The 26,177-nt window shown below is 42.2% G+C and overlaps 1 protein-coding gene across 1 annotated transcript in view; it reads right to left on the reverse strand.

Annotated features, from left to right (window-relative positions):
• Window positions 1-4,214: 4,214 nt before the first annotated feature.
• The window catches only part of LOC311121433 (double-stranded RNA-specific editase B2-like), a gene marked incomplete at both ends in the record, with an annotated part of 54,060 nt that continues 32,097 nt past the window's right edge, over window positions 4,215-26,177 (reverse strand). Inside the window, 4 exons of the mRNA XM_084195923.1 lie at window positions 4,215-4,428; window positions 12,481-12,652; window positions 13,980-14,131; window positions 15,848-16,016. Of these exons, the coding sequence (XP_084052049.1) occupies window positions 4,215-4,428; window positions 12,481-12,652; window positions 13,980-14,131; window positions 15,848-16,016 (707 nt within the window). The remainder of the gene's footprint in view (window positions 4,429-12,480; window positions 12,653-13,979; window positions 14,132-15,847; window positions 16,017-26,177) is intronic.

The following is a 26,177-nucleotide window of genomic DNA, read 5'->3' on the forward strand; positions in this document are numbered from 1 at the left end:
AAGAGCTCCTGGGGAACTCAGTCAGAGCCAGAGCCTTTCATATGACAGGACTTAAAATAACCCAGCCATTTCCCTGAACAAGAGGCCCAGACACAATGGTGGAGGATCTCATCAGGGCAGGATGAATGAAAAGGTGGAGGGAGGGTGGAGGAGGAGGGAGCATGGGTCCTGGGTCCTGGGTCCTGGGAGTGAATGGAATGGACCATCCGTTCATCCCTCTCTCCCACTCTCTCTCTCTCTCTCCCCCTCGCCCTCCACCCCCCGCACCTCCTCTTTTCTCACTCCCTTCCTCCACAATGAATGGTTGTCTGATAAGAGCTGTGATTACATTGATTTGGAGTAGGGCCATCTCTCCAATGACCCCCTCTCCTCTCCTCCTCCCCCAGTCCTCTACTGGCTCCATGGTTCAGACAGCAAAGATACACACACACGCACGCATGCACACGTCCCAGTAAACATTTACATTTACATTTTAGTCATTTAGCAGACGCTCTTATCCAGAGCGACTTACAGGAGCAATTAGGGTTAAGTGCCTTGCTTAAGGGCACATCGACAGATTTTTCACCTAGTCGGCTCGGGGATTAGAACCAGCGACCTTTCGGTTACTGGCACAACGCTCTTACCCACTAAGCTACCTGCCGCCCTAGTAAACACAAAGACACAGCATTCGCTGATGTCCCTCTGCAATTGAAGCCTTGCACTGAGTTCACAAAGTTTGTTTTCCAGCGACTGGACATTAGCCATCAGGATACTAGGAAGAGGAGGCCGTATAGCCTGTCTTTTCAGCCTAGCTTGGAGTCCCCGTTTCCTTCCTCTTTTTCGTCGCGGGCATTGCCTTAGGTCATCTCGGCCAGGAGCAACAGGTAAGCCCACTTTGCGGGGAAAAAAGGAGGGAATGCAGTATTCCAGATCTGGGAGGAGAGAGTGTGTAGCTTCCGATTCATGATCCAGAAGTGTTTGTCGGTCGTAGGAAATGATTGCACGAACATTCTGTTTAAACAATGTAATAATTAAAGCAAAAATTGCCATAAAAAAGCAAAGTCGAGCAGGAACCGGCAAGACGCGCGCCCTCCTCAGCGCCGCCATCTTAGACACACCAGCTGTCGGTGCCCATCGAAGCCTTCCTCCCAGACAAGCTTAACACATTCTATGCTCGCTTCGAGGCAGACAATACCGAGTCATCCAGGAAGACTCTTGCTGCTCCGGACAACCAGGTGCTTTCACTCTCCGAGGCAGACGTGAGGAAAACTCTCAAAAGAGTGAATACAAAGCCGCCGGCCCAGATGGCATCCCTGGTTGCGTCCTCAGCATGTGTGCTGACCAGCTGGCGGGCATCTTCTCAGACATCTTCAACCTGTCCCCGTCCCAGGCTGTAGTCCCCATCTGCTTTAAGGAGACCAACATCGTCCCAGTGCCCAAGAAAAACTAAGTGACATTCCCAAATGACTATCGCCCCGCCGCGCTCACCTCAGTCATCATGAAGTACTTTGAGAGGCTGGTTATTGCCCACATCAAGGCCAGCATGCCAGACACACTGGACCCACTCCAATTTGCCAACCGCTCCAACTAGAGGTCTTCATGGGTCCATAAAGTTGGACCCGTTCCGAAATGGACCTGGGGCTTTCCCACCCGGAATCGATATGCATAAATGCATTTTTAAAATATAGAGACCCGTTCCGAACGGACCCGAGGACAACTAGACCTGTTCCATATAGACATGGTCGGATCCAGAACAGGTCTGATCCGAGTGAGGGAAGCAGCATAAAAATAAAATGTTAAGCTACTTTATTAACTGGTGCTGATAAAGCGCAAGAGGAGGGAGAGAGGTGCCACTCTAGCAGGCGAGGGAGGGGCTGTACTGTAAACAAGTGACACAGGGAGCTGGGAGGGAGAGACGAGAGACAGCAACTAACCAATCAACGCTATAGTAGACTAATCGCTGCCATAGCTAGGTTACTTATCATCAAATATGATTACGTAGTACCTGCCTCGAGTACGTGGACAACTACAAATATCTAGGTGTCTGGTTAGACTGTAAACTCTCCTTCCAGACTCACATTAAGAATCTCCAATCCAAAGTTAAATCTAGAATCGGTTTCCTATTTCGCAACAAAGCCTCCTTCACTCATGCTGCCAAACATGCCCTCGTAAAACTGACTATCCTACCGATCCTCGACTTCGGCGATGTCATTTACAAAATAGCCTCCAACACTCTACTCAGCAAATTGGATGTTGTCTATCACAGTGCCATCCGTTTTGTCTCCAAAGCCCCATTTAATACCCACCACTGTGACCTGTACGCTCTTGTTGGCTGGTCCTCACTACATATTCGTCGCCAAACCCACTGGCTCCAGGCCATCTATAAATCACTGCTAGGCAAATCCCCGCCTTATCTTAGCTCATTGGTCACCATAGCAACACCCACCCGTAGTCTGCGCTCCAGCGGGTATATCTCACTGGTCATCCCCAAAGCCAACACCTCCTTTGGCCGCAATTCCTTCCAGTTCTCTGCTGCCAATGACTGGAACAAATTGCAAAAATCTCTGAAGCTGGAGACACTTATCTCCCTCACTAACTTTAAGCATCAGTTGTCAGAGCACCTTACCGATCACTGCACCTGTACACAGCCCATCTGAAATTAGCCCGCCCAACTACCTCATCCTTATATTGTTATTTATTTTGCTCATCTGTACCCCAGTATCTCTATTTGCACATCATCTCTTGCACATCATTCCAGTGTTAATACTAAATTGTAATTATTTTGCACTATAGCCTATTTTATTGCCTTACCTCCATAACTTGCTAAATTTGCACACTGTATATTAATTGTATTTCTGTTGTATATTTATTTTTTTTTTTTTTACCCCATATGTAACTCTGTGTTGTTGTTTTTATCGCACTGCTTTGCTTTATCTTGGCCAGGTCGCAGTTGTAAATGAGAACTTGTTCTCAACTGGTTTACCTGGTTAAATAAAGGTGAAATAAAAATAAATAAAAAAATCAAACCGGGAGAAGCTTGTTAAGCTAGCTAATGTTAGCTAGCTAGGCTATTTGAGGCTGCAGTTCATGGGCTTTCTCATCCTACAGTTACAAACAACAACAACTCCATTCAGAATATTAAGTAGAAGCCTACCTGTTGGCTCTTGGTTGTTGTAGCCTCTCCTCCTCCTTTAACTTTTAATTCCATAATTTTAATTCCATATTCCATTGATTAGATATCTCCTAACTTTTGCAAAAAACAGAGGCTTTATGACTGTAGCCTATTGCCGCTTTGATGACTTATGATTGGCCAACAACAAGCTACACATGCCACTCTCCTGAAAAGCAAGACCAGCAGCATAAATGATAAAATGTCTCTCTCTCGACTGCAGCAGTCACGTTCGGATCAGTCAGTTAAAATTACCCCGTGACAATCATATCAGATCCGACCCAGACCTGTGACATTATTTAGAATTCTGGATTCGTATTCTTATCTTTTATTATTTATTATTGTTGTTGCATTGTCGAGAAGGAACCTGCAAGTAAGCATTTCGTTGGACGATGTATACCATGCGTATCTTGTACATACGACTAATAAAACTTGAAACTTGAAACACACTCAGAAGGATGTCTAGAACGACAGGCAGAATGCTTGTGGCAGATGTCTGTGGCCACCTCTGTTTTGTTTTGAAGTTCTGCTTGTCCAAGGTAAAGGTCACCATTCTGCCCTTTGTCAACAACGATGAAATGAAAGACAAACATTTCTCAAAGAATTTATGTCAACCTTTGAGCAAAACATCCACATTTCGAGCAGAAGGAGCAATTCTCTTATGGAGACATACTATGTCCTTTATGTATGGACTGTCTTCAGTACCTAACTTAATACTTCAGACAACTTCCAAGTGACCCTACAGTGTTCTTGGTGGTTCAATGATACATTCATTATGACCATCATCACTAAAGGTCCTTCTATACAATAATCACTCCTGATGATGATGGAGCTGTAAAAATATTCATCCTTATGACACCTAATTACCCAGAGTTCTGCAGCACTGGGGATCTTTAGAGAGGCAGAATGCCCTTCAAGAGTAATGTGCACAACCTACCTCCCTAGCCGTGTGTGTATGGAGGGTGAACACACTGTTATCCAAAAACATATCCAAAGTTAAAACTATCATCATGATACATTTTGTATAGTGTTGCATTGTCTGTCTGTCTGTCTGTCTGTCTGTCAGTCAGGCTGTCAGTCTGTCTCTGTGTCTCTTACCACTAAGGAGAGGCTGGTTGCGTCTGTAGGCGGCGGGCAGCGGTCCGAGGCACTCCAGTCTCTGACTCATCACCCTGTTGAAGTGACCCGGGTGTCTGAGGCTGCCCACCGTCAGACTGTGGAGATACACCGGCTCCACAAAGTGACTCAACAATGCCCCCTGCAGCCCCAGGACGTTCCATCTACAGGAAAGGAGAGGGGGGAGAGGAGAGGTGGGAAAGGCGAGAGAGCGCGAGGAGAGGAGAGAGAAAGAGGGGTGGAGAGAGAGAAGGGCAGAGAGGAGGGAATAGAAGAAAGAGAAGAGAGGAAGGAGACAGGGGACAAAAGAGAAGAGAGGAGAGAGGGGAGAACTAGCGTCAGTGATGGACAGAGACAATCTGATCATTATCTGGCCAAAGGACGTGACAAGATAGGGAACAAATGGTGACACACACACACACTCAACAAAGGTTAGAGCATTATCACTCATTACAGCCGACCAGATATTATCATTCATATATTCACCAGTGACATCAGGGTTAATGCACTTCTAGAGGGTTTGTGCTTACAGGTGTGCTTTTCTTTCGCGAGGACTAAGGACAAGGGCAATCACCTCTGAGTTTGTTTAGGAAGATCCACGAGTGACACATAATCAATAAAGCTCTAATCCTGTCTGCATCCATTACATAGAAGTGTGGTGGTGAGATAGTATAATACTGGTGGTGAGATAGTACTATACTGGTGGTGAGATAGTACTATACTGGTGGTGAGATAGTACTATACTGGTGGTGAGATAGGCCTATACTGGTGGTGAGATAGGCCTATACTGGTGGTGATATAGTAATATATTGGTGGTGAGATAGGCCTATACTGGTGGTGAGATAGTACTATACTGGTGGTGATATAGTAATATACTGGTGGTGATATAGTACTATACTGGTGGTGATATAGTAATATACTGGTGGTGATATAGTAATATACTGGTGGTGAGATAGGCCTATACTGGTGGTGAGATAGGCCTATACTGGTGGTGATATAGTAATATACTGGTGGTGATATAGTAATATACTGGTGGTGAGATAGGCCTATACTGGTGGTGAGATAGTACTATACTGGTGGCAGACCTGGGTTCAAATACTATTTGAAATAATTTCAAATAATTTAGTTGCAAAACTGAAAACCCCACCCATCTGGTACTCCAAATAGTATTTGAACCCAGATCTGAATGGTGGTGAGATAGTAGGCCTAGATGTCTCTAGACTGCCTTGCCATTTGCTGTTTAGACTAATCTATTTTCCAGAATACATTAACAAATGGATGGGGCATAATTACTATGTTTATAATGATTTCCTCCTTTCAGAGCGAGAGAACAAAGATATAGAGGCCCTCTGTGTGTACCTGGGTTGTGTAGCTGTGTACTCACAAGCATTGGACTAAAGAACTTATGAGAAGCGCAATCAGAGGGAAACATTATGTTGCTAATTTTTACACCATTGTTCTTTTTGCTAATCAATGTATCTTTATCATGACTGTAATAATTGAAATTATCTTTTCCTCTCGCATCCCCCATTCATGACTAATAATGTGTCATTATAGTTTTTGCTTCCCCCGAGCAGTCAATTAACATCCATGCTTTCCAAGAATCGCTAAACTGCGCAAACTGCCACCTCGGCTGTACCTGCGCCACCACAGTCTGTTAGTGGGATCTGTCCTTTTTCAAACAAAAGAAAGAGCTCTATTCTCTCTTTTCCCCTCCCGCTCCTTCCACCAAAACAGAAATGATTTAGCTTGAAATATTAATTTACCTAGGAAGCAACGCTGTGAATTAGAAACATATTTTAATCTCATGCAAGAAAAGACAGCCATCTGGCTGTTGCATGAATTTTAAAGGGGGGAGACTCCCTCCCTCTCTCCCGTCCTCTCTCCCGTCCTCTCTCTATCCCTCCTTCTCTTCCTCCCTCCTCCTCTCCGTAAATGGAGACCATTAAAGTAATGTGTTCATCTACATAAAATCCAAATGGAAGATAAAGGTTCATAGTCATATGAAACCATTTAGGCCCTTCAATTAAAAAATACATTGACTTAATCAAACATCCACTCTCTGGTCAATCAGGTTCCCAGACCCTGTTGTGCTTTTTCAAAAACACTAACGATCACAATAATGACAATAGTAACGATGATTAAAAAATTAAAAAATACAAACGCTTTCATGGTGGTTCATTTACCGTAACACAACTCTACGCCTACGCAAACAGACATGATGACATGAGGGAGTGGGGGATGAATGAATGGAGGGAGATATATGATGAAGGGAGGGATACAACAAGGAGTGTAACTGTGGGACATAAACAGACAGTGGCAGTAGGGCAGGCTTCACCTCTGATGTGTCTATTTACAGCTGAAATAGGTCCCCCCCCCCCCCCCCCTCTGTCTTTGTCTCTTTGTCTCACTCGCTCTCTCTCTCTCCTCCCTCTATATCCCTATCTCTTTCACCCTGACCTTAATTATCTGGCCCTCACTAACCCACTCACTTCAGTGGAGGCCAAGGATAATTTACAAGGATATAAATGGAGAAAGAGGAGTGGAGAGGGAGAGAAAGAGGGTGTCGGACGGTGTCTAGCTTGGTGGAAAGAAAGAAAGAAAGAAAGAAAGAAAGAAAGAAAGAAAGAAAGAAAGAAAGAAAGAAAGAAAGAAAGAAAGAAAGAAAGAAAGAAAGAAAGAAAGAAAGAAAAAAAAAAAGAAAGAAAGAAAGAAAGCAGGATGTCCCTTTTCCTTTCCCCTGACTGCCGTGTCGTATCCCTCTATTTTTTGCCAAGTAATTGCTTTCACCTATAGTGGTGACCTAGACAGATGTAATCGCTGCGTCTCCAGCCCCGGCCAACTGAATCACATTGGTCAGATTAACGGTCACTTTCAGGGGGAAAGAGGAGAGCCACCTCAGAATACACTATATATACAAAAGTATGTGGACACCCCTTCAAATTAGTGGATTCGGCTATTTCAGCCACACAAGTTGCTGACAGGTGTATAAAATCGAGCACACAGCCATGCAATCTCCATAGACAAAAATTGGCAGTAGAATGGCCTTACTGAAGAGCTCAGTGACTTTCAACGTGGCACCGTCATAGGATGCCACCTTTCCAACAAGTCAGTTGGTCAAATTTCTGCTCTGCTAGAGCTGCCCCGGTCAACTGTAAGTGCTGATATTGTGAAGGGAAACGTCTAGGAGCAACAACGGCTCAGCCGCGAAGTGGTAGGCCACACAAGCTTACAGAACGGGACTGCCGAGTGCTGAAGCGCGTAGTGTAAAAATAGTCTGTCCTGAGTTGCAAGACTCACTACCGACTTCCAAACTGCCTCTGGAAGCAACGTCAACACAAGAACTGTTCATCGGGAGCTTCATGAAATGGGTTTCTATGGCCGAGCAGCCGCAAACAAGCCTAAGATCACTATGCGCAATGCCAAGCGTCGGCTGGAGTGGTGTAAAGCTCGCCGCCATTGGACTCTGGAGCAGTGGAAACACGTTCTCTGGAGTGATGAATCACGCTTCACCATCTGGCAGTTCGATGGACAAATCTGTGTTTGGCGGATGCCAGGAGAACACTACCTGGCCCAATGCATAGTGCCAACTGAACGTTTGGTGGAGGAGGAAAAATGGTCTGAGGCAGTTTTTCATGGTTCGGGCTAGGCCCCTTAGTTCCAGTGAATGGAAATCTTAACACTACAGCATAAAATTACATTCTATACGATTCTGTGCTTCCAACTTTGTGGCAACAGTTTGGGAAACGCCCTTTCCTGTTTCAGCATGACAATGCCCCCGTGCACAAAGCAAGGTCCATACAGAAATGGTTTGTCGAGATCGGTGTGGAAGAACTTGACTGGCCTGAACAGCGCCCTGACCTCAACCCCATCAAACACCTTTAGCAGCAACAGGGGGACCTACTCCATATTAACGCCCATGATTTTGGGCATTAATATGTTCGACGAGCAGGTGTTCGACGAGCAGGTGTCCACATACTTATGGTCACGTACAGTGACTTGCGAAAGTATTCATCCCCCTTGGCATTTTTCCTATTTTGTTGCCTTACAACCTGGAATTAAAATTGATTTTGGGGGGGTTAGTATCATTTAATTTACACAACATGTCTACCAATTTGAAGATGCAAAATATTTTTTTTTGTGAAACAAACAAGAAATGTAGACTTTGGCTCTACAAAGTCAATACTTTGTAGAGCCACCTTTTGCAGCAATTACAGCTCTTGGGTATGTCTCTATAAGCTTGGCACATCTAGCCACTGGGATTTATGCCCATTTTTCAAGGCAAAACTGCTCCAGCTCCTTCAAGTTGGATGGGTTCCGCTGGTGTACAGCAATCTTTAAGTCATACCACAGATTCTGAATTGGATTGAGGTCTGGGCTTTTACTAGGCCATTCCAATACATTTAAATGTTTCCCCTTAAACCACTCGAGTGTTGCTTTAGAAGTATGCTTAGGGTCATTGTCCTTCTGGAAGGTGAACCTCCGTCCCAGTCTCAAATCTCTGGAAGACTGAAACAGGTTTCCCTCAAGAATTTCCCTTTATTTAGCGCCATCCATCATTCCTTCAGTTCTGACCAGTTTCCCAGTCCCTGCCAATGAAAAACATCCCCACGGCATTATACTGCCACCACCATGCTTCACTGTGGGGATGGTGTTCTCGGGGTGATGAGAGGTGTTGGGTTTGCGCCAGACATAGTGTTTTCCTTGATGGCCAAAAAGCTCAATCTTATCATCTGACCAGAGTACCTTCTTCCATATGTTTGGGGAGTCTCCCACATGGCTTTTGGCGAACACCAAACGTGTTTGCTTATTATTTTCTTTAAGCAATGGCTTTTTTCTTGCCACTCTTCCGTAAAGCCCAGCTCTGTGGAGTGTATGGCTTAAAGTGGTCCTATGGACAGATACTCCAATCTCCACTGTGGAGCTTTGCAGCTCCTTCAGTGTTATCTTTGGTCTCTTTGTTGCCTCTCTGATTAATGCCCTCCTTGCCTGGTCCATGAGTTTTGGTGGGCGGCCCTCTCTTGGCAGGTTTGTTGTGGTGCCAAATTCTTTCAATTTTTTAATAATGGATTTAATGGTGCTCCGTGGGATGTTCAAAGTTTCTGATATTTTTTTTATAACCCAACCCTGATCTGTACTTCTCCACAACTTTGTCCCTGACCTGTTTACTTAGGTTGGAGTCATTAAAACTCATTTTTCAACCACTCCACAAATGTATTGTTAACAAACTATAGTTTTGGCAAGTCGGTTAGGACATCTACTTTGTGCATGACACAAGTAATTTTTCCAACAATTGTTTACAGACAGATTATTTCACTTATAATTCAATGTATCACAATTCCAGTGGGTCAGAAGTTTACATACACTAAGTTGACTGTGCCTTTAAACAGCTTGGAAAATTCCAGAAAATGATGTCATGGCTTTAGAAGCTTCTGATAGGCTAATTGACATCATTTGAGTAAATTGGAGTTGTACCTGTGGATGTATTTCAAGGCCTACCTTCAAACTCAGTGTCTCTTTGCTTGACATCATGGGAAAATCAAAAGAAATTGTAGACCTCCACAAGTCTGGTTCATCCTTGAGAGCAATTTCAAAACGCCTGAAGGTACCACGTTCATCTGTACAAACAATAGTACGCAAGTATAAACACCATGGGACCACGCAGCCGTCATACCACTCAGGAAGGAGACACATTCTGTCTCCTAGAGATGAACGTACTTTGGTGCGAAACGTGCAAATCAATCCCAGAACAACAGCAAAGGATGCTGGAGGAAACATGTACAAAAGTATCTATATCCACAGTAAAACTAGTCCTATATCGACAAAACCTGAAAGGCCGCTCAGCAAGGAAGAAGCCACTGCTCCAAAACCAACATAAAAAAGCCAGACTACGGTTTGCAACTGCACATGGGGACAAAGATCATACGTCTTGGAGAAATGTCCTCTGGTCTGATGAAACAAAAATAGAACTGTTTGGCCATAATGACCATCGTTATGTTTGGAGGAAAAAGGGGGATGCTTGCAAGCCGAAGAACACCATGCCAACCGTGAAGCATGGGGGTGGCAGCATCATGCTGTGGGGGGGCTTTACTGTAGGAGGGACTGGTGCACTTCACAAAATAGATGGCATCTTGAGGAAGGAAAATTATGTGGATATATTGAAGCAAGACATCAGTCAGGAAGTAAAGCTTGGTCGCAAATGGGTCTTCCAAATGGACAATGACCCCAAGCATACTTCCAAAGTTGTGGCAAAATGGCTTAAGGACAACAAAGTCAAGGTATTGGAGTGACCATCACAAAGCCCTGACCTCAATCCTATAGAAAATTTGTGGGCAGAACTGAAAAAGCGTGTGCGAGCAAGGAGGCCTACAAACCTGACCCAGTTACACCAGCTCTGTCAGGAGGAATTGGACAAAATTCACCCAACTTATTGTGGGAAGCTTGTGGAAGGCTACCCGAAACACTGACCTAAAACAGGGAATTTTTACTTGGATTAAATGTATTTGGCTAAGGTGTATGTAAACTTCCGACTTCAACTGTATACTGAGATCATGTGACACTTAGATTGCACACAGGTGGACTTTATTTAACTAATTATGTATGTGACTTCTGAAGGTAATTGGTTGCACCAGATCTTATTTAGGGGCTTCATAGCAAAGGGGGTGAATACATATGCACGCACCACTTTTCCGTTATTAATTTTTTAGAATTCTTTGAAACAAGTTCTTTTTTTCATTTCACTTCACTAATTTGGACTATTTTGTGTATGTCCATTACATGAAATCCAAATAAAAATTACAGGTTGTAATGCAACAAAATAGGAAAAACGCCAAGGGAGATTAATACTTTTGCAAGGCACTGTATGTATGTGTGTGTGTGTGTGTGTCTCAGTTACCAGATCTCAACTCAATTGAACACTTATGGAGCAGCGACTTAGACAGCGTTTCCCACCACCATCAACAAAACACCAAATTATGGAATTTCCTTTATTTTGGCAATTACCTTTATGTATCGAGATTATGACAGGTATGGCCAGGCAGATGTTGTTGTATCCTATATGTCAAAAAACCCGCTAGCGGCTAGCAGCACCAATTAACCTCCAACTATCGGGAGAATTGTAGGGAAACAGTGCTGCTAGCTGCCATCGCCACATCTCTCCCTAGTTGAGTTAGATAATACAGCTAATGTGTGGACACTCTCACATCCCTGTGAAAAGAGACAGGGTGAGAACGAGAGATTTAATTCAACATCACTGTCTTCAACATCCGTATCGAGAACAAGGGGATAATTTATTGCTGTCAAAAGACACCTCTCAGAAAAAACACTAGTGGTGAGTAAAAAAATCACCCCGAACTTAAGCCTCGATACACTACCGCCTTGTCTCCCCTCATGTCAGATCCCAGAACCCTCTCTCTGGGTAGGTGGTGGAGGAATATCACACAGCAGAGGTAGCAGACCTTATTCACTGTACTGTGGGTGTACTGTTAAAGACTGTTAAAGACCATGGTAAAGTCCCAAATGGAATCCTATTCCCTATAGTGCACTGGGCAACCTAAGACCAGGAGGTAGTGTGAGGGCCAGGGGATTAAAACAATGACTCAGACCCCTACATTAACTAATTAGTATAGGATTATCCTATGCAACCTCATATGAAAAATCAGCGTCATTCAGTCAACAAGAGAAAAACCAACAACACAAGTCACTGACTGACTGACTGAATGATATCTCCGGTTCCCTGCTCCTGTTCTGTTTCTCCTGCTCTTGGGCAGAGATTTATCCACCACACACAGAGTAAATATCAGACCAATCCTAACCCTTCTCTGTAGTCAATAAAGCCATCTTTTTAAATGCTCTGTTTAAACAGGGATCATGTGTTTTCATAAAAAAGGTAGTCCTCCAATAAAGATAGCCCTTAGATCAATAAATGCCTGTGTTTTCGTTCCTGTCTGTGCAGTGTCTGGATTATTCAGAGTTTGGCCTTTGTGAACATCGCCCTTTACTTTGTGACTTCCACTGTTTTGTTTTACCTCTGGCTATGACTGTCTGTCTGTTGATTCAACGATTTTCATCCTGTCCTCTGAAATGTCATATAGGCAGATCATATATGCTTTACCTTTGATGACATAGCAGGTCCTAAAATTCGACAGGGGAGGGGAAAAGTGTGTTTTCATGGTAACCATAGAGATGGTGTGTTTGTGTGTGTCTGATGATCTAACCTGGTGATCTTGTCTGTGCAGGACATGGTGATGAGCTGTTCCCCCTGCAGTACCCCGTCCCAGGTCTGGACCGCCCCTCTGGAGGACCTCACAGGCAGGGTCCCCTCCCCAGACTCGATCTTGGTCCTCAGGTGGCTGTGGAACTTCTTCAGCAGGTGTCTGCTGCTGTGCACTGGGAATGGAACAGAGACGGACGGTCAGTCTTATTTGTGTGTCTGTGTGGGTATTAATTGATTCATTCGTTAATTAATAGATTTGTTCATTCATTCATTCATTCATGAATTCATTCATCTATGTCTGTGTATCTGACTGGTTCTATACAGTATGTAGCACACACGATCATGCCTAGCGTTGTGTCTCTATGTATCTGCCTGCAATTCCACCTTATATCCATCCCATACGGAAATCAACCACCCCATGAAAAGGCAATGATTCTAAACCATTTGCCAAGTAGTTCTCCACTATAGATATTCTCTCTCTCTCTCTCTCTCTCTCTCTCTCTCTCTCTCTCTCTCTCTCTCTCTCTCTCTCTCTCTCTCTCTCTCTCTCTCTCTCTCTCTCTCTCTCTCTCTCTCTCTCTCTCTCTCTCTCTCTCTCTCTCTCTCTCTCTCTCTCTCTCTCTCTCTCTCTCTCTCTCTCTCTCTCTCTCTCTCTCTCTCTCTCTCTCTCTCTCTCTCTCTCTCTCTCTCTCTCTCTCTCTCTCTCTCTCTCTCTCTCTCTCTCTCTCTCTCTCTCTGTGTGTGTGTGTGTTGCTATGCTGCACTTGATGCAATGAGGTTAAAGTTAAGCCTCGAGTTCCCCTCTGAAGTATTGAGAAAAAGGCAGAGAAAGGTATTATGGGAGACGCTTCTGCATAAGTAATTTTCTAATCTGTAAAAGCTGATTGATGAAAATTTAAAAGGTTTAATGACCAAGAAAGTGAAGTTCAAAGCTTTCCAGGGAGACAGTCTCTCAGTTCCTTTCATACTGGTGTGATTAATTTGCCTCCTCAAATGTTTTTCTCCTTCGCTTTAGTGTGTGTGTGTGTGTGTGTGTGTGAGAACCTCCACATCAATATAATGATACACCAGCAGCATGGCTACAGTGCTGAATAGATCTGTCTAAGAGAAAAAAGGGGGGGAAATATTTTTGATGGAAAACTGCCAAGCAGATTACATTGCTAACCCTGTAAGTCACACATAAAAACGAATGCCAGCCGTCGCCATCTAAATGAATATACATTTTTTTTATGGAGTAAGCATTAAAATGTCATCTGTTTAGCACAGTGGCTTGGCAGTCTGAAAGGCCTGTGGATGTAATGTGACATGAAAGGGATGCCAGTTTTCTGACAGCGTCTGACAAAAGCAGAGCAGTCGCTTTCAACATCTCAGCCGGCAGAAGATGTTCCCTTTAAAAAAACTCTGGTAAAGAGAAAAAGACACCAAACCACAAAGAAGACAGGAGAGAGGGAGGGAAAATAAACGAGCGATAACGATGGAAAGAGAGAGAGTCTGTCTTACGGTCGGTGGTGACTTCGTAGGGCGAGTTGAGGCGAGCGTCTCCACAGGGCGACGTGCTGATGTACATATGGAAATGGACGTTGTCCCTCAACCGGTACCCTGACTCCTTGTGCCGGACGAATATCGACTCTTCCCAGTCCTCTCGCCTTTTGCTTCAGAGAAGAAGAAAGAGAAAGAGGAGATGAGGAAGAAGAGAAGACAGATGAGAAGTGACCACTATCTATCACAGTACACACATAACCCCCCGTCTGTGTTTCAATGATGAACTGAAACAGAGGGAGAGAGCGAGTGATTACAAACACTGGCCTTCTCCCTGACCAAAGCAGTTTCTCTCTCTGTCACTGTCGGCCCCTTGAACATTACTCAGTCTGTCTCAACTGGATGATACATCACTGAGAGCAGAGGGCTGGTGGTGTGTGTGTGTTTGTGTGTGTGTGTGTGTGTGTGTGTGTATACCAGTTTCTCCTACATCATCCCTGAACGGTTGAAATGACTATGATCCTTGACTGATACTAGACACAAGGCTACCCACTAAAACTTCAGTCAGCTATTCAGCTACTGATTGTGACGTGTGACAGTAGCTGCTACTACCAACTGAGCCTGCAAATATTTGTTTTACTGAAATATACTTAAATTTCACAAATCCATATTGAACCATGCCACATGTTTACTATTTGATGCCTTGAATTCAGAGAATTCAGTTCTACCATGTACTAATATACCATTTAGATTCTTAATCTCTGGAGACATGCATTGCATGATACTAGTATATTCCCTACGACGCTTTCTGTCTCAACCCGAGTCTTTTAATAAAAAAATGTTGGGTCATTTAGCAGACACTCTTATCCAGAGCGACTTACAGTTAGTGAGTGCATACATTTTTCATACTGGCCCCCCGTGGGAAACGAACCCACAACCCTGGCGTTGCAAGCGCCATGCCCTACCAAGTGAGCTACAGGGTGAAAATATGTCAGTTATGGCATTATGTTTGGCTATTTTCATAGGACTTATCTTTCCCATTAGCTTTCTCTTGCTCAGCCGCTGAGACTCTGGCCCAGTGATTATATTATACATTGAGGAAAGACAAAAGTCAATACACTGTATTATGCTAATATGACATTAAAGGAGCTTGCCTTTTCTACTCTAATCTGACACATCAGGCTGGCAATTTAGTAGCCAGAAGGGCCTGGCAGGTAAGATTGGTTCATAGTAGCACATGATGCAATTTACCAAAGTGCTTGTGTAGGTTGGAGAATTTCAAACTAAAAACTAGAATTTTTAGAAGACTGTGTTTCTTCTCTGGTGGGGCAAACATTAGGTTTTGTAGAGGTAGTTATAGCGGTTTCACAAGCCAAAGAATGTAACGTATATCATTTTCATCAGGAATTCATGCTTTGGCACAATAACAGTCTATCTACAGTATGACACCTTGATTATGAAAATGTATTTGTTGTATAACGCTTCTCTGTTACCATGGTGCTAAGTAAGAACATAATTGTCATTTAAGCGTAGCTACAAGTTCTATAATATGATCTGATTTAGCATCTTATTTTTAGGAGCATTTAATGAACATCTTCGAAAATAACTCATGTAGAGTGGTTTAAAAACACATCCATTATATCACATTAATTTACATATCCCTCATTTTACTTGAAAGGATCATTAGTAAAACACCCATGCCTACTCTTGTACAATTCAAAGGAGACTAAATGTGATGTTATTACTGAGAGTATAGGAAGTTCATCAACACTTTACTTAATGCCTGCAGGTATAATGTTTTATTAGGTGTTATAAGCTTGTATGAGCCCTTACAATGACGCCTTATAACACTGCTTATAATATGTTACAGAAGCATTAGATGTTGTTACCTTAAGAAGAGCTCTAACTGAGAGTAGAGGTAGCGAACCAAGGCCCTTCTGGCTGTGATTTCAGCGTGACAGTCGTTAACCACCAGTCCTTGGTTACTGATGTATTCTCCCTTGATACATTTGGTCCCGGTAGATAATGCTACCACCTGGACTTGTCTCAGGTCCAAACCTGGCAAACACAGAGAGAGAAAAAAAAGGGAGATGAACATGTTTTAGAAATAAAAATAGCTTTATTACGTTTAACATATAATTTACAACTCATGACTCACACTTCATTGTGTCGTTTTGACAGAACATCATGTCATCATGTAATCAAGCGGTGTGAAAACAATGAAACAAGAGTATGTCTAGAGTCTGCATTAGTTAGGGGATAACAGTGGACTCAATCAACAATTCTCCACACCTAAATACCTTTAACCACATACCATAGGCCCTTTCTGAATGGCACTATATTCCCTATATAGGGCACTACTTTTGACCAGAGCCTGGTCAAAAGTAGTGCCCCATGTGGGGAATTGGGTGCCATTTGGGACACAGACCATATAAACACCATTTCAGACTTCAGGGGAACACTTCAGGTGAACAGTACTACCACTCTCTGAAACGTGATTGTTAGTGAACCCAAAATGAATAAACCCCCCCTTGCAGCACATAGATCCCCTCCTGCCATAGCCCTGAAACCTATTTGTTTGATTTTAATTCAAAAGCACTGTGGTTAAAAAAGGGGCTTTAGCAGCAGGATTTTTGACAGCATAAACCATGAGTGTGTGACAGGGCTGGCTCAGCATGCTTTAACCACCGTCAGTCTCCTCTTTTCTCCTCTCCTCTGCTCAGCCCGCCACAAATCTCTCCATCGCTTCACAAATTCAGGGTTCACTGCGTCCGCCGGACCTGCAGGCAACGCGGGTGCAACATATGAGCTTTTATCTGCTGTGGCCCAGATGGTATTGTAGTCAGGCAGACAGGCAGGCTAGTGTGGTGTGTGTGTGTGTGTGTGTGTGTGTGTGTGTGCGTGCGTGCAGACAGGTGACGAGCCACCTATGCCAGGTTGCCATTAACAATAAGAGCAACTCATATTGAGGTGGGGTTAAAGTCATGGCCTCTGAAATCCATTCGGCTAGCTTTGACTAACCACCGACTGACTCACTGGCTGCTTGGATAGAGCAGAGAAGGACGGAGACATATGAGATATGGTTCTTCTCATGATGAATCTCCTAGCTTCTTTATACGTTCCTGTAGCAATGCTATATTGTTGTTCCCCATGGATTTTGGATCTGTACGTTAGTCACACGGTGTATCTCAAACAGCACTGGCCCGATTTTGACCAATCTTGGGTGAATGACTATATTAGACGCAGTGTGGCCTTCTCACAGTGAACTGCTCTATTGAGACATTTTACCGGTTTCTTTGACTTGATTCTATTCCATCACAGGATAGCCTGGCATTTGTGGTCCTCTGTAGCTCAGCTGGTAGAGCACGGCACTTGTAACGCCAGGGTAGTGGGTTCGATCACCGGGACCACCCATACACAAAAATGTATGCACGCATGACTGTAAGTCGCTTTGGATAAAAGCGTCTGCTAAATGGCATATTATTATTATTATTATTATTATAGCCAACTTCCTACCCCTGTCAGGGATATAATGGTGCTATGTACTGAAAAACCTTTTGTTTAATTTATGTATACTTTTGTTAACATTGATGTTTGTTTACCGTTTTAACAGAAGTGCTTAATTTGCATTTACAAAATGTCACCAATTGGCCAGATGGTGGCGCTATAACAAGAGATTGAAAATGCTAACTTTGAAAGGTCACGCCCCTCACCCCATTTGACCTAAAGTCATGAAAAAATGGCAACGAATGACCGATCTGCACGAAACTTGATATGTGGCATCTATGGACAAATGTCTCTCAACGCAATATTTTGCAAGAACATTCATATCGACCACACGGTGGCGCTATAATGGGCGCATGTTTATATCTCTTGATCTGTTTGATGAGATTTGGCACACGTGCTCAGGGATTTGAGTCTAGCTAACCCATGAGATATCTCAGACACCACTGATCCGATTTTGACGAAACCTGGGTGAATGATGCATTTGCCATAGAGATCCACCATAGAGATCCATGATTGGCCCAAGGGGGGCGCTGCATCATTGTTGGGGGACAATATGTTTGCTGTTGCCTTGTTGATTACGAAACGGTTAGTTCTGGCCATGCAATCTGATTGGTCAAAAGTGCATTCCAGCCGTGTAGTTTTTGGATCATGGATCAGCTTAATATTGCAGATAGATTGTATCTTCTATCAATGTAATTGTCTGCATCACTTCCAATCCCCCATGTTTTTTATATATATACTCCCCTTTATTACTTTTCAACCCCGCCATCCTTTCCCTACTTGGAGTAAATTAGTGAACAACAATGCCCAGGCCTACTACTTCCGGTCTATACTTACTATCTACACCTTATGGACACAGTTAATTTTACAATAATTCTATTATATATATATATATATATATATATATATATATATATATATATATATATATATATATATATATATTTATTTATTTTTGCTCCTGAACTTCTTCTACTCTCAACCTCTCCGATCATTTTCATGATGTCCATCCGGTTTGCTTCTATATGCCATATCTTTCTAACTGTGCTCTTTCCCAAAAGCTCCCAACATACAACCTATATACTTATTATGGACACAGTATGCTTACATTATTAGCTATCTTTGTTATTATTTGTTGTTATTTGTTATTAGTCCCATCTTTCAACTCTATTCAATACCTCCCATCTATCTCTTAACACCATCCATATAGGATTTCTATTTGCCATATATATTTCAACCGTACTGTGATGTTTTACAAAAGTTCTGAACCTTTCTATTCTCATTGCTTCTACAGATTGTGAATTAAAAATAAACATTTTTGCTAAAAGTATTATTATATTATTGATCGATTGACTATGACTTTTCAGATCACCCAGTAATGCTATCTACAAGGTTAGCTCCAGGTAAATATTGCAATCCTTTAGCCATTCCTGGACCTGTGTCCAAAAACAAGCTACAAATGGACAGAACCAAAACAAATGATCTAATGATTCTGTCACAGCAAAATCTGCAGAGCTGGGAAGATTGTATCCCCCATATAAATAACATTCTATTGGTAGCAAGAATTTTATATAATAATTTAAATTGAAAGATTCTAATTTTTGAATCCAGTGTCGTTTTGCGTGTCAGTTCATAAACACTATGCCATGGGATCGGTACGTCAAAGATCTCTTCCCAACTATTTTGCAATCTATATGGGACGGCTGTCAATCCTTTGGTCCTTAAGTGAAACTGATATACTTTTTTATTTATCACAGTTTTCCTTAACCAATTATGTTCTTTAATGCAAGGCCGACAGACAAGTTCCTTACTTTCTCCCCCTTCCACTTTCCTCTTCCACTTTTGCGGTAAGGCTGCAATTATTTGGTTGTAATTTTGGGTAGAGCAGACATTTCCATATGTTTTTGTTAGCTGCATGTGCGACATAACTCCACCAGTCCTACCGATGATATCATTTACGAAGATTATACCTTTTTTTTAAAATTCTGTCAAAAAATAAAGGTTTTTTGTCAATTAGTATATTTGAATTTAACCACAATATTTGTTGCATTATTTGTTCTGTCGTTTCTGGAGGATTAAATTGAAATTGCAACCAACTTTCTATGGCTTGTTTTAGAAATAGTGATATTTGGGAGATTATTTCCTTTTCAAATAACTGCAAATGAGTTGTTGTAATCTGAATAAAGGGAAAAAGGCCTTTCTTGAACATTGGGTGAGACAATCTTACTAATTTGCTTGAGAACCAGTTCGGATTTAAGTATAACTTTTGTATGACTGAAGCTTTTAGTGATAGGTCTAATGCTTTAATATTGAATTATTTCTGTCCTCCGAATTCATATTAATTATATAAATATGCCCTTTTAATTTTGTCTGGCTTGCCGTTCCAAATAAAATTGAATATGTTTTTCTCATATAATTTAAAAAACTGTTCGCTAGGCGTAGGCAAGACCATAAGCAAATAGGTAAACTGGGATAATACTAAAGAGTTAATCAGGGTGATTTTTCCACAAATTGACAGGTATTTTCCTTTCCATGGTAGTAAGATCTTATCTATTTTTGCTAACTTTCTATTAAAATTGATTGAAGTGAGATCATTTATTTCCTTTGGGATATGTATTCCGAGTATATCCACATCACCATCAGACCATTTTATTGGTAAACTACATGGTAATGTAAAAATTGTATTTTTTAGTGATCCAATAAGTAATATAGTACATTTGTCATAATTTGGTTGTAATCCAGAGAGGTTAGAAAATATATCTAGATCCTCTATGAGGCTGTGGAGGGATTCTAGTTGTGGATTTAAAAGAAAACATGAATCATCAGCGTACAATGACACCTTTGTTTTTAAGCCCTGTATTTCTAATCCTCTGATATTATTATTGGATCTGATTTTAATAGCTAACATCTCGATGGCCGTGATGTTAGCCGTGTTAGCCGTGAATCACTGTATGATCAGTCCGCTAACAGTAGCAAACCAATGCAACAATGGGCAGCTGAGTCAGCTAGATTAGAGAAAGAATGAAGTCATGAATGAATAAATGATGCTCTTTGGTTGTAGAAACTCCACTAACACAATCAATCAGAAAGAGAGGAGCCCTGGCTAGCTCATAGTGGAACACTGCAACACCAGCCCAGCCTAGCCCAGGGAACCCATGCCAGGACCTACAAGATTAATGTTAAGGACAAACCAGATGCTGGCTGCTCCTGCTCTGTTATGTCAGCTAGTGCCTGCTCTGCATGTGCTCAGTAGCCAAGCCAAAACCATAATGCAGGTTATGAGTGCCAAGTTGAGAAGGAACAGATCCTTTACCTCTAGCAGCATATTTTGAAACACCTAAACCTAGATTTCTGCATCCCAAATGGCACCCTATTCCAACTTCTTTTGGAACGTACCCCTAGATCGAAATTGTTTCCTCAGGACTAGTCTATGTGGGGGAATAGCTTTGTCCAATAACCCCACCATGGTTCATCCTCTGTTATGTCATCTACAGTGCCAGGTTTAGTCTCAGTGTGGAAGCCAACCAACACCTCCAGGTCTCATCTATCCTCCACATCACCGCTGAGCATGCAGCAACATGCCTTGTTCTGGGGAGATAATACAAGTTAAAAGTGCCAACTGCAACACCCTTTTTTTCTCTCCTTTTTCTCTGATGTTCCACTTAGCAATTGTTTAGATCCATTTTGCGGGGGATAATTTCTCCTAGCTGCTCTTTATCTTACCATGAAATTGCCACCAAGCCACCTCTGAGAGGAAAAAGAGAGAGATATAGAGAGAAAGAGAGCGTGAGAGTGCGTGAGAGAGATTTTAAGTGGGGTTAATAGCTACCATCAAGCAGGTATTTTCCAAATTAGGTTTGTCTCATCAGTTTCTATCATCATAAGACTATTATCATAAGGAAGCCTTCTTGAGTAACTAACTTCAGTCATAATTCAGTTTAGTAAAAGGGTATTAAATGATACACAGTCTATTATAAAGATCAACTTTCCAATTCTCTACTTTGGTATCAACTCAACTAAATCAAGTTTTTATTCTTTATTCACAGACCATTCCAGTTTCTTTGTCGGTATGTCTCTAATAGCTTGGCACATCTAGCCACTGGGATTTTTGCCCATTCTTCAAGGCAAAACTGCTCCAGCTCCTTCAAGTTGGATGGGTTCCGCTGGTGTACAGCAGTCTTTAAGTCATTCCACAGATTTTCAATTGGATTGAGGTCTGGCCTTTGACTAGGCCATTCCAAGACATGTAAATGTTTCCCCTTAAACCACTTGAGTGTTGCTTTAGCAGTATGCTTAGGGTCATTGTCCTGCTGGAAGGTGAACCTCCGTCCCAGTCTCAAATCTCTGGAAGACTGAAACAGGTTTCCCTCAAAAATGTCCCTGTATTTAGCGCCATCCATCATTCTTTCAATTCTGACCAGTTTCTCAGTCCCTGCCGATGAAAAACATTGGTGTTCTCTGGGTGATGAGAGGTGTTGGGTTTGCGCCAGACATAGCGCTGTCCTTGATGGCCAAAAACCTACATTTTAGCCTCATCTGACCAGAGTACCTTCTTCCATATAACTGTAAGTCGCTCTGGATAAGAGCGTCTGCTAAATGACTAAAATGTAAATGTAATGTTTGGGGAGTCTCCCACATGCCTTTTGGCGAACACCAAACGTGTTTGCTTATTTTTTTCTTTAAGCAATGGCTTCTTTCTGGCCACTCTTCCGTAAAGCCCAGCTCTGTGGCGTGTACGGCTTAAATTGGTCCTATGGACAGATATCTCCAATCTCCGCTGTGGAGCTTTGCAGCCCTCCTGTAGCTCAGTTGGTAGAGCATGGCGCTTGCAACGCCAGGGATGTGGGTTTGATTCCCACAGGGGGCCAGTATGAAAAATTTATGCACTCACTAACTGTAAGTCGCTCTGGATAAGAGCGTCTGCTAAATTACTAAAATGTAAAAATTTAAATGTTATCTTTGGTCCCTTTGTTGCCTCTCTGATTAATGCCCTCCTTGCCTGGTCCGTGAGTTTTGGTGGGCGGCCCTCTCTTGGCAGGTTTGTTGTGGTGCCATATTCGTTCAATTTTTTTATAATGGATTTAATGGTGCTCCGTGGGATGTTCAAAGTTTCAGATATTGTTTTAAAACCCAACCCTGATCTGTACTTCTCCACAACGTTGTCCCTGACCTGTTTGGAGAGCTCCTTGGTCTTCATGGTGCCGCTTGCTTGGTGGTGCCCCTTGCTTAGTGGTGTTGCAGACTCTGGGGCCTTTCAGAACAGGTGTATATATACTGAGATCATGTGACAGATCATGTGACACTTAGATTGCACACAGGTGGACTTTATTTAACTAATTATGTGACTTCTGAAGGTAATTGATTGCACCAGATCTTATTTAGGGGCTTCATAGCAAAGGAGGTGAATACATATGCACGCACCACTTTTCCGTTATTTATTTTTTCAATTTTTTTTAAACAAGTTATTTTTTTCATTTCACTTCACCAATTTGGACTATTTTGTGTATGTCCATTACATGAAATACAAAAAAAATCCATTTAAATTAAAGGTTGTAATGCAACAAAATAGGAAAATACGCCAAGGGGTATGAATACTTTTGCAAGGCACTGTATATACTGAACAAAAATATAAATGCAACATGCAACAATTTAAACGATTTTATTGAGTTACAGTTCATATAAGGAAATCAGTCAATTTAAATAAATTCATTAGGCCCTAATCGATGGACTTCACATGACTGGGCAGGGAGCCAGGCCCACCCACTGGGGAGCCAGGCCCAGCCAATCAGAATGAGTTTTTCCCCAAAAAAGGGCTTTATTACAGACATAAATACTCCTCAGTTTCATCAGCTGTACGGGTGGCTGGTCTCAGACGATCCCACAGGTGAAGAAGCCGGATGTGGAGGTTCTGGGCTGGCGTGGTTACACGTGGTCTGCGGTTGTGAGGCCGGTTGGACGTACTGCCAAATTCTCTAAAACGACGTTGGAGGCGGCTTATGGTAGAGAAATTAACATTACATTCTCTAGCAACAACTCTGGTGGACATTCCTGCAGTCAGCATGCCAATTGCACACTCCCTCAAAACTTGAGACATCTGTGGCATCGTGTTGTGTGACAAAACTGCACATTTTAGAGTGGCCTTTTATTGTCCCCAGCACAAGGTGAACCTGTGTAATGATCATGCTGTTTAATCAGCTTCTTGATAGGAGAAATGCTCACGAACAGGGATGTTAACTAATTTGTTCACAAAATTTGACAGAAATAAGCTTTTTGTGCATATGGAAAATTAATGGGATCTTTTATTTCAGCTCATGGGACATGGCACCAACACTTTACATGTTGCATTTATATTTTTGTTCAGTATATACAGTGCAATCGGAAGGTATTCAGACCCCTTGACTTTTTCGACATTATGTTGCGTTACAGCCTTAGTCTAAAATGGATTCAATCTTTTTTTTCCCTCATCAATCTACACACAATACCCCATAATGACAAACAAAACCAGGTTTTTAGAAATTGTTGCACATTTATAAAAAATAAGAAACTAAATATCCTATTTACATAAGTATTCAGACCCTTTACTCAGTAATTTGTTGAAGCATATGTGTTATTTCATAGTTTTGATGTCTTCACTATTATTCTACAATGTAGAAAATAGTAAAAATAAAGAGAAACCCTTGAATGAGTAGGTGTTCTAAAACTTTTGACCGGTAGTAAAATACACTAAAATCACCAGGAATTCAGCTAAAATTAGTTTAATTTAGGAAATCTGTTCCCAAGTATTACCACAAATATTGTTTTTTACATATGTGATCGTGGCTCAACGTAATCAATGACTGTTATTTTCAAATCCAGTCTCTTTTTGGGCTTAGTTGTGGTCAATTTGCATTGTACAAAATATAATCATTAAGTTCAGGCCCCCCGACCATCCTCTCCAAGCAGAGGAGGCAACAACAGATTACAAAAAGTATAAAGAGAGAGAAATCTTCTGTGGAAATGGATACCCACCACCAGACTTCAAACCATAAAAAGCAATAATTCACTACTTGCTTCTTCTCACTCTCTGAACTGTTTCTATTTAATCTCCTATGATTTCACTCTGTGGAAGAGAGACTCACATATCCCAACTGAATTACAGGCTGTGTTAAAACATCTCCATACCAAACAGGTAGTCAATAAAACGACTTTGGCATGCTTTCCAAGGGGAACTCTGATGTCTTAAACTCATTTCCATCTCCAAGGACCAACACTATCTTAGATACAAATGAAATTATCCGCACCTTCTAACCCAATGTGTTTTCTGTTTACTTTGCCTTCTATAGCCACATAACCAATAAGAGCCTCGCTGTGCCAGTGACAAATCAAATCTCGCCCAGGTTGGAATTGTCTCCACAGGCCTTGAATGGGAGTATGTTGGGCGGGAGGGGTAGGAGGGGTGCTGTGGTTCAAAGTTGCGTCCCTCTATTAATATACCGGTGGTGCGTGCACACTTCTGAGATACCCAATAGATGTTCAGAGAGAGAGAGAGAGGGGGAACAGAAAACAGAACCCCTAGTGTTCCTGTCAAGTTTGTGTCTGCTGCCTGCTAGCTCGCTATAGCTCTCGCGCTCTCTCTCTCTCACAATCACAATTACTTGGGCAGCTCCAGCTACAGCTGTGTATGCGTCTGGATCTTTGAAGATAACACTGCCTATTAATAAACAAAAAGTAGCAATTATTGAGCGTCAGGGAGAGTAGCGGAATAAGATTAGGTCAAGGCGAGCCGGGTCTCAGTGAAGTCTAAATTGATGAGCCGCCGCTCTCAACACAGACAGACTGGTGGAGATACTGATCCATCCTCACCAGCCACCACACAGCCATCACACTGAGCCCTGCAGACTGCAGCCAGGCAAAGCGATAAAGCTCTCCACTTAAGCACACTACAGCTCTGTGTGGGAGATGAGAGCTAGGGCCCAATGTAAATACCAGGTGGAGATAAAGACAGGATGCGTCCCAAATGACACCCTATTCCCCTTATAGTGCACTGCTTTTGACCAGGGCCCTTAGCTGTATAAAGGGAATAGAGTGCCGTTTGGGACACGGTTAAAATGTCTATATGAGATATAAATTCATAATTCTGTTTAAAATACATATTATTGAAGCACTGAATTGACATTTTGTTTATTAATTCTCTTAATTCACTTGGCTAATAGGCTTATAGGGTTATTAGTTTCTAAAAGACACAGATTGTGTGTGAGGGCCCAATACAAATACCAGGTGAGGAGAAAGACTGGGAACAACAGTCACAACAAAGTGTGTTTACAATGGACATTTTAATGGCTTTTGTTGGCTAATAGGGCTATCGTCCAGTTTTTAGACATTAATAACACAGTATTGCACTCCTGACGATTGACAGTAATAAGAAAGTCATTGAGGGAGTTAAACACTTCTGTAGTTCTCTAAAACCAGCGGAGCTACTGTCAAACCGACAGGAGTATAGGTACTGTAGCACGGTGTATAGCTGGATGAGTGACACGGGTACAATGTCTGTATATGTATATGACGCTCTGCAGGTGCACGAGGATGCAGTCTCTCGCTCTCTCTCTCTTTCTCTCTCTCTCTCTCTCTATATATATATATATATATATTTATATATAGTTGAAGTCGGAAGTTTACATACACCTTAGCCAAGTACATTTAAACTCAGTTTTTCGCAATTCCTGACATTTAATC

The sequence above is a fragment of the Coregonus lavaretus genome, assembly GCF_964263955.1.
Source record: "Coregonus lavaretus genome assembly, contig: HAP1_SCAFFOLD_1571, whole genome shotgun sequence".
Taxonomy (NCBI): Eukaryota; Metazoa; Chordata; class Actinopteri; order Salmoniformes; family Salmonidae; genus Coregonus; species Coregonus lavaretus.